Source organism: Penaeus japonicus, unplaced genomic scaffold (genome assembly GCF_977035675.1).
Source record: "Penaeus japonicus unplaced genomic scaffold, GWHDUDI00000001_assembly GWHDUDI00000032, whole genome shotgun sequence".
NCBI classification, from domain to species: domain Eukaryota; kingdom Metazoa; phylum Arthropoda; class Malacostraca; order Decapoda; family Penaeidae; genus Penaeus; species Penaeus japonicus.
In genome coordinates this window covers 19,890,185-19,900,184 of record NW_028234434.1, presented here as the reverse complement: position 1 = coordinate 19,900,184, position 10,000 = coordinate 19,890,185, and the positions used below count along the sequence as shown (strand labels likewise).

Sequence of the window (10,000 nt, the reverse complement as noted above, 5' to 3'; positions counted from 1 at the left end):
TAGTTGTTGATTGTCCCATGTCCTCAAACAATGTTATGAAATGATATTTTAGGTAAATGAAACTTTTGATTTGAGTATACCTTGCATATGGTACTTATATATTACTCAGTCTGTGTTAATTTTTTAGGTAAAGGGCATATGAAATATACATATCCGACCTCTTGGTCCCTTTTTATTTGGAAGGAGATAAAGAAATAAGCCAGCTGTTGCCTGGCACTTCATTGAGATAAAACCAAAGGAGTATCCATGGTGCATTTAATCAGTATGGCTCTTTATCTTACTTTTTCCCCCTCTTGTTTTTTGTATTTAGATATAGACTCTGTTTTCTGTATTTTCTCCAAAGAAGTGATATGTTACAGGTTAGAACTGTGTCTCCCCATAAGGTTCACTTGTTTGCTCTGTTTTGTTGCCTTTATTCTCTGTGTGAAGAGGGTCCTTTTGAATTGTGAGATGATATTACATAGGTTGTGATGGAGTTCTATTCCAATTTGCTATATATGGGAAGCAGAACAGTAAGATTGTGAATCTGAGTGAAGTTTATAAGTGAATTAATCATTATTTATATATGTGATTGATGTATATAATGTAATATTGTGTACATTAGCAAATTTGCTTAAAAAAAAGCATACCTCTTGCCAAGAAGTCTGTAAAGAAATATTGAAAGTTTTGGTGGAAATTGCTACTAGTCATTGAAAAATAATGCTTTATATTCATTTTTCCTAATGCTGGACATAAAAGGAAAATACATATAAGATTAATTCAACTTTTTACATCTAGCTAGTATTATGGATGATAGTATGTGCTGAATTGTTTAACTAATCTGTTAAGTATGTCTGTGAAAAATGAGTTCCTTTCATTCCCATTCATGATCATACTGCAACTTTTTTCAAGTAAAATAAAAGAAGCTAAAAAAAAAAAGTAATTCTGTAAATTTTCAGACCTAATTCCTTCCTCGTAGAATATTGATTTTACTCCTAATCTTTGTGCAGTAAAGTAGATTATCATTTGCCAGCAAGACAGCAATTTCATTATAGATTTCTATAGTCTTTGTTACTGAGTCTTTGCCTTGCAATTGATTTTTTTTTTCTCTTTTTTTCAATTTTCCATAGTATATTTCTATTTTATATCCGAAAACACTGGATTCATATCTTAAAAAAAAAAGATCATGAAGAAGTAAAAAGTAAATGATAAGGAGGAAATAAAGCAGACTCAAAGAGCAGAGGTTCTATTTAGAATAGTTGTAGTAATGGTATATGTGAAGTCGTACCAGTTAGACAGAATATCAAATACAAATTAGAAGTGAAATGTGAAAAGTGGTGACTATCCTGTGCTGTGTGTCTACCTAATTATAATTTTTATAGATCAGTCTATTCAGTCTAGTGCATACAATTATGTTATTTTTATTAAGGAAATGTTAATCACTGCTTGATTTGTTGTAAGCAGCGGTCTAGTGTTAATTAAGTACATTAGTGGCTTCATGTATTTTTATCATGTTATTTGTATTTGATTTCAAAACATTTTTTATCTCGTTCATATAATTCCTATATTTCTCATGAAATATGTATTTATTTTTAGTTGATTTATTTTGTAATATTTTTTTACTTAAATTATTTTGAGGTTTAATGTCACCGTGACAGTGAATGGGTTATTTTGGTTATACATGTAAGGGAAAAATTAATTTAATTTTTTTTCTTGCTATTCATATATTTTAGTTTGTAAGGCTCTGTTTTAGGAGTTTCGATCCATTTTTTTCCATATTTCTTGTCAAGAATCATCACATAACATTAAGTGGCATCTGTACATCTCTCTCCTTATTTTGACATTGAATTGAAAGTTCAATATGCAGTTAATGAGCAGGCATTCTTTTTTTTTTCCTTTTGGCTGTCATTATTTTTATCTAAAACTCTGTGCCCTAGGTACAGGATCAAAGTGGCAAATCTAATCTATATTAAGGCATTTATCATTGACTTTGCCACTCTCTAACACACACTCACTCACTCACTCACTCACTCACTCACACTGACACAAACACACACTCACTCACTCACTCACTCACTCACTCACTCACTCACTCACTTTGACACACACACACTCCCTCTCTGACATACACACACACATTCACACTCACTCTCACTCACTCACTCACTCACTCACTCACTCACTCACACTCACTCTAACACACACACACACATCCACATCCACATCCACATCCATTACTGAACGCAACCGGCTTATTAGTTCCCACATGCTCTAGATGTTTTACATAGTGTAGAATAATCCCAATTATGTACCATTCTCCAGACCCTAATATAGCATGACATTAGGGACTAGTACAGAGTAAATGTTACATGTAACAGCTATGACTCTAGTTATGTTATTTAATAGTATTACAGTATTTTGGGGGTGTTTGCTACCATTACATATTGTCTTGCAAATGACAGCACCACCAAATGAGTCAGAAGTTGATAGGTGAAGTTTTGAAGTTGCCAGTTGAAGGTTGAATGCTGATGACAATTCTACAAAGCATCAGCTTTTCAATGGCACCAAAGTGAGTTGTTCCAAAATTAAGAAGGTACATAATGTGAAGAAATGTTGGAACTGTTGAAGCCAAAGTTTTAGGATAAAGAAAGTTAAAGTTTTATTGTACAGTTATGTCAATGCTAGATAGAGTGTACATTGCCTTGACAATGTACACTTTTAATTGAAATAGAGGTCTGAGAATATTGTAGAGAGCAACTAGACATTGTTGCTTGTGTCATCACCAAAAGTTATAACATGATATTGATGGATTCCCAGTTATTTAGACTGTTGATTAACAGAATTACAAATACACTGTTTAAACATGGAATTAAATATTTAAAGGATAAAATTATTTATTGCTTGATATTAACTAAATCAGGAAAGTACCCACTGAAATAATTTTGTACCTTTTCCACACAATGTAACTGCTCATCTTCTGAAACAGTTGTAGGTGCAAGGTCACATAGTTGTTTGCTAATGCATGTCAAACCTCCTGTATGAGGCATTATATGTTTTCACTGGTCTGCTACCTTTACTAGCCAATACCTATTGATTTAAAGCAACCTGTATGCATAACGTGATCTGATGAAGACATGATCATAAAGGGTTGTTGCAGATGGTTCTATTGTTTATTCTTTGTTATATTTAAGCTGCTTTACTTAACTTGTGGTTTGCATTGGCCCTAAGTTTACATTTATTTTCATTTCAGTCTTTCTTGTTTCAGTTTAAAATGTTTATTTTACATGATATATATATATATATATATATATATATATATATATATATATATATATATATATATATATTATATATATATATATATATATATATATATATATATATATATATATATATATATATATATATATATATATATATATATATATATATATATATATATATATATAATATATATATATATATATATATATATATATATATATATATATATATATATATATATATATATATATATATATATATATATATATATATATATATATATATATATATATATATATATATATATATATATATATATATATATATATATATATATATATATATATATATATATATAATATATTTATCATCAGTTTTTTTCTGTAGGTAGAAACATATTCATAAAATGTCACTTGTGATAGGAAAAATATTATCCAACATTTTGGACCATTTTCATATTTCGTGTGTGGTTTCATGGAATATGAATATGGAAAATTACTCTTTTGTAGAAAATGGTACCATTTGATATTTCATGTAGAGGAAAGATGCATTCCTGGAATATGTAGGTTTATAGTCTTGTATATCAGATGTAGGAAAAAATGTATCATCTCGATTATTTTTTATAGATGGTATATTGATACAGGAAAAGTATGACTTTAAAGGAATTACACTGAACTTATGCTCTAGGAATGCTTAGTAAGTGGCCATCCTTAATCCTAAGACAATGGCTTGCATCCCTCAGGCTTTTGAGCACTGTGCCGCTAATAACCTGTTGTTAAATTAAATGTTCTGGATTGTTATGTTCTAATGAATAACTTTGTGAAGTTGTGTATGTCAACTTTTTTTTTCCCTGCAGTTCTTTTCCTCTTTGTATTTCTAACTGTAGTGACCAGGGTTATGTGTGATATTGCTGATTATCAGGCAGCTTCATGATTGTAATTCTGTAAGAAGAGCTTGTATCGCCAGTGAGAGCAAAACTGCTACCTTCCATCCTTTATAACCTGGTAATTCTAATATGAATGTAGCTAGATGGCACTATATTTTATATATGTATATGGTTATACAGTTGTTTAATAAAAGTACCTAATTCATTACATGTGAGACAGAAATAATTGACTGAGTGAGTAAGGGTTTTGGATGGTATTGGTGTTTTCATCTTCAAAGGTAATAAGGTTGATAGGTGTGTTCTGTGCTTTGTATGAAGTCTTCATATTTCTTTTCTGGGTTGTGTTCCTTCTGGTCAGTCACATATGTACATAAGTAGTGCATATATTGTAACCTAGAAATAGACTTTGTATCCATTTTTTTATTTTATTTTATTTTATTTTATTTTTTATTTCTTTTTGTAAAGTTGAATTTTGCTATTTTTCAATCATACTGAAATATAGATATGGAGAAATAAAACTTTTATCATTTGAATTTTGTGACTTGTACTGTTTATGTACTATATTTTTCTTCTATGGTTGTGTTTTACAAGTCAAAACAGTATATAAAGAAAATCATTGTTTAAGTCTTCCTTTACTTGTTTTTAATTTCCTTCATTTTTGGTTTTGTTGATATATATAGAGTTCATATAAATATATCAACAAAGGTTAGCAAAAGTATAAAAGAGAAAGCAAATGAAATGCTGATTTTGTTTAATATGATATTTCAATATAAGGATATGAATATTCAATCATCTTTTTGTATGCATTTTTATCTACTGTATTTTATGATACTTATTTATAGACAAGGAAACCCTTTATTTATCTATTTTGTTCCTCTTTTATAGAAATAATTACTTATGTTTATGTAATTCCGATGGAAATGAAAATTTTATTAACTTTTCCATGAACTATATATCTGAGCTATTCAATTACTTTTAATGGAAGGGCCTGTTTATAAAATGTAATTAATAGACAGGGCATACATTTATTTTACCTCCCCTTTTTTACACTAGACAAGACTTAAAAATTCACATATTTACATTTTCTCATAAGCATGTAAATAGAAATGAAATGTTGATCTTTATCTAAAAAAAGCTTTGGAACTTAGAGGTCTACTTTCAATTTATCTGAGCCAGTCAAAGGACCAATAAATGAATTGGACAGGGTTTGGCAAACAGGCCACCAGTTGAGTAAGCCGTGCTAAATCTTTTTATTTTTGAGTCATGCGTGACACGGTAAAAGCTGATATTCATATATACATGCAAATGCTTGTTTAGATATTTATGCTCACATACATTTACAGTATACACATATAGTTGCACACACACAGAGAACACACTGACTTACTTTAAGTTAAGGTTGTATCCATAATAACCTTGGTATATATTTGTACATACTTTATGTATCCTCTGTTATGTGGCGTGCTTAACATATAATTATTGAATCCATATCATGTTATGTGATTGTTGGCAAGTAGAGAGCTTACTCTTGCCTGAATAACTGTAATGTAAACTCATCAGTATTTATTAAAATATTTAATTTAATCTAGTAGATATATTTAGTGTAATAGAAAAGAAAGAATTCAGTCATACATGCTTTTTTTTTCAAAATATTTTAAAAATTACTTGCTAGGTTTATTTACAACTAATCACAAGTCAAGTAGCACATTTCAGTTTTTTTCTGAAGAATCTTATGACTTCTAAGGAAAATTACTTTTTTCAGTGAGTATGAGCATTAATGTAACTTACTTTTCCTTTCGATACTTGCCAAGTCTCTTCACTGATATTTGATTTATCTATGAGAATACTCTTAAATGTGGCTAATAACTGACAAAACATAACTGAATGATTGCCAGTGAAAATGGACTCAACTAATAATTGCTCTTTAATAGTGTTCTATTCCTATTGTGTAACTAAAGCCTTTGTCTTACCGTCCAGTGATCCTGTTAAGAAATGTAAAAAAGTAAAATTTGCCTTACCTAAATTATAAACATACAAATGATGCTCACAAAGAATTTCAGACTCCCAAGGTGACTTCACCAGAAGTCAGGGTCATTGTCTTGTCTGTATGTTTGTGTGATCTATTTGGATCATTTTAGTGGCCAAAAGTTTATTTCTGATTTGGATGAAAACTTGTATCCAATTTTTAAAATCTGTAAAGAAACATCCCTGACCACTGCAAAATTCATGAGTTGATATTTTTTCTTAAAAATCATTATTTAACCATCCCATGCAGACTATGGTTAAAGAAAAACTTTGATCCTACTTTTAAAACCTTCCCAGGAACATTTCTGACCAATTGCAAAAGGCTCCAGGGCGATATCTTTTTCTGTTCTTTAGATTTTGGGAGAAAGATGGATAGACAGACAGTTACACACACACACACACACACACACACACACACACACACACACACACACACATACTCTATAGTTATTAATTATATCATCATTTATGAATATAGAAAGAGACAGGGAGTATAAGTAAGACGGAGGGAGAAGAGAAGAAGAATGAAATAATTGAGAGAGATAGAGATAGAGAAATGGGGAAGGGTTAATCTGAGGGACGATGGATGCAAGAAACTAGAAAGAGAAAAGGACATACAAAGACAGACACATACAGACAGGACTAGAGAGAAAGATTGTGTAAACATTTTGTAGTGTGTAAATGAATACAGTACTGCACTTTATATCTTATGTATGTAGTATTTAAATAGCCTAACTCAAAGAAACATAGCACCAAAGAAAATCATATGATATTCAGAAATTTCAGTATTCTTTATTGTTATTTTTAGAATATTTAATCTGGCACAAATATTACATAAACAGTAACGTTGATGTTAACTTTGCATCCCAGCTGTAATAATATCTGCAACTGTTAGATGTTAGTCTTTTTGTCTAATGAAAGCTAGTCACCCATATGAAGATAAGAATGATCATGTAGCTAACAGTTATTATCCTAAGAAATACAAAACTGTAATTCAAATGTACTTGTATGTGCGTATTTAAAACAACATCTTGATTGCATACACATGCACACATACAATATATGTAACATACATGCCATAAACAAACATATATTTGTATGTTTTCTCATAAATTTCTGAATTTTCTCTTAGTACATCATGATTCATCAAGGACATTGTCATTTGCCATTTTCTGTTCAGAGTACTTAATATATTTTCATCATCAATCAATAGACTTTGTCCATATTTTATGATCTATTGTATTATTTTATTTATTTACATTTCGAAAAGTAAATTATACACCCTAATCCCTTTTTAAGTGATTTCACATCAATCATATTTGAAACAATATGGAATTGGTTAAGAAAAATGCACAGATTCATATTATTGCAATCATATGTAATGTTGATTATCTTCAATGTTTGCTTTTGTTATCGACTGCTTGGTCAGTACCTCTAAGGGATTCTGTTGCATATAATCCTTGTTAAATTTCTGCTTCCTATGAGATTGTGCCAATAATGTATTTTTTTATTTTTCAAATAATGTATTGTAGTGCACTAATGAAAGAACGTTACCTTTTAATATTGTTATACTGTTTATATAAGGTAACTCTGTGTCCTGTATATTTATCATTTCTCAAACTTTTTGACAGATTTGTGGCTATAATACATATCAGTCTTTGTACTCTGTGTTAAGTGTACTTTATAAACTGAACAGAATCCTTACAAATAAATGGGTGAAAATATATAAAACCTTTTCATTTAATTCTTTTATTCATAATTCTATTTGTTATACTGGTATGGAAATCATATGAAATATATGCAAATATAAAGTTATTTACAAAACCAATGTCAATAGTAATTACATCTTTAAAGCCTAAAATCATAATATGGTGCAAGTTGAGGGCGTAGAATTATCAGAAATCTTGCCTTCCTTCAATTCTTTGCATTTCAGTGCTAGAAAAGACATCTGGAAAAGAGTGAAAGTCATTTAATGATAGACATCTGATAACTGCATCTCAAAACACATATAGTAGCGGGTACAAGATAATCTTTAATTATATGAACCTGCAACTACACAAATTCTTGGATTCTGCATTCAGCTAAATTATAATCCTTTTAGTTATTCTTTTGGCCAAATAATAATAACAACAACAGCTGCAATAATAATAACAATAATGATAATGATGATAATAAAGTAATGATAATTATAATACCAATAATAATAACAATAATAATAATAAAAATGACAATAACAAAGAAATAATAATAATGATAATAACAAAGAAATAATAATAACAATGGTAATGATAATAACAATAACAATACTTAAAATAACAATAACAATAATGATATTAATAATAAAGCTTAATAAGATCCAAAAATAAATAAATAAATAAATAATAGTGATAGTAAAATCAATCAATAATTCTGCAAGGGCTTTCAAAGACAGTATAACACTAGCCTCCTACCTCTCTTTCCTTTTCAAACCATTCTGGAAGTTCCTTATTCCAGTCTTCAGGGGGTGAGTCTCTCTTTTCCCAGACGGTGTTTCTGTAGTGTCCCAGTAATCTCTCGTTTCTGCGATTCTTCTCACTCTCTATTATGGATTCCTGTTTTGTTGAAGAGATTAAAATTTGGGAGTTTATAGACCTTGTAGCTTTCTCTTTTGCTCTTGCTCTTACTCTTTCTCTTTCTCTCTCTCTCTTAAATACTTAGATCTCACTCTCTCTCATACACAGTCTCTCCCTCTGCCCATCTTCCCCCTCTCTCCCTTACTCCTCTCTCCCTCGCTCCCACTCTCACACTCTTCCACTCTTCCTCTCTCCCTCCCTCCCTTTCTCCCTTTCCCCTTCCCCTTTCTCTCCCTCTCCCCTTCCCCTTTCTCTCCTTCTCCCTCCCTTCTCTCCTTCTCCCCCCCTTCTCTCCTTCTCATTCCCCTCTCTCCCTCTCTTCTTCCCCTCTCTCTATCTCCTTTTACTTTTAAAACATTAAAATTTGCAACTCACCAGTGACTCCATATCTTTCGTCTTTCGGTAATTGATACAGCTTTCATAGTCTTTTTTCCACTGCGAACAGTCTCTTGATTCCCCGTAAATAAAATACTGGTGAAATTTTGCTTTTATGCTCGTACAGTCTCCATACTCCTCTTTGTAACGTTCACACGGTCTTACCTGCAATCGGAAAAGGGATAAAGTGTGTATTCTGAACTTTAAATAAAGAAGAAATAAAGGGATAAAATATGTTACATAGTATCTGGAAAGAAACTATATCAAATGCTTTACTCCTGAATTTAAAATAAAACTGTATGGTTCCAGAATTTTCAGCATCATATGTATAATTCATCTCCTGCTTTTATTTATGGAAAATTTGATGATGTATAATTACTTACAAGCCATGACAACTTTGGATGGTTTGAAAGTTCCTCAATAGCGACCTCCGTTTCCATTATTACAGGTCACTCTTGCTATTCGTAGGCAGTCCTGAAAGATAAACATACTATTATAGGAATAAGTTAAAACATCTTCACATATTACAGAAGAATATCAGTAATTCTGGTAAAAGCTTAGAAGATACTGTCAGGTCTAACAAATGAGACATTTTTCTTTTAATGTTTCTTGAAGACCTGTGTTGGATGGCCTCTTTCTGATGTCTTCCACAATAATTGAATTGGTAAGTGATAGCTATGGCCAAAAAAACTCAACAATATATGTTCTGGCAACACAGAGCTTAGACTGGTTCCTTATTTGAGGACAGATTCTCAAGGAGGTCTACAAGCTCCATTTTACCAAAATCTAAATGGTGGAGGTTTGTTGGCCTTTGCCAGTGGCGGATATTTCCAGAACATTTACGCTGGTGTGGGCATCT

General features: G+C 30.7%; 2 protein-coding genes across 8 annotated transcripts in view; one reads left to right on the top strand and one right to left on the bottom strand.

The window, feature by feature from the left end:
* The window catches only part of Pfrx (6-phosphofructo-2-kinase/fructose-2,6-biphosphatase), a 30,647-nt gene extending 28,791 nt beyond the window's left edge, over positions 1-1,856 (top strand). For all 6 annotated transcript variants that reach the window (XM_043006507.2, XM_043006502.2, XM_086556380.1 and 3 more), the window contains one exon: positions 1-1,856. This exon is cut by the window's left edge and continues 205 nt beyond it. The gene's annotated coding sequence lies outside the window, so the exon portion shown is untranslated.
* A 6,031-nt stretch (positions 1,857-7,887) lies between these two features.
* LOC122247318 (synaptic plasticity regulator PANTS) overlaps positions 7,888-10,000 on the bottom strand; it is a 2,938-nt gene continuing 825 nt past the window's right edge. For both annotated transcript variants that reach the window (XM_043006509.2, XM_043006510.2), the window contains exons 2-5: positions 9,525-9,615; positions 9,142-9,306; positions 8,605-8,745; positions 7,888-8,102 (exon numbers count right to left, since the gene is read on the bottom strand). In XM_043006509.2, coding sequence (XP_042862443.1) covers positions 8,016-8,102; positions 8,605-8,745; positions 9,142-9,306; positions 9,525-9,581 — 450 coding nt within the window. In that variant the 5' untranslated portion in view covers positions 9,582-9,615 and the 3' untranslated portion in view covers positions 7,888-8,015. The remainder of the gene's footprint in view (positions 8,103-8,604; positions 8,746-9,141; positions 9,307-9,524; positions 9,616-10,000) is intronic.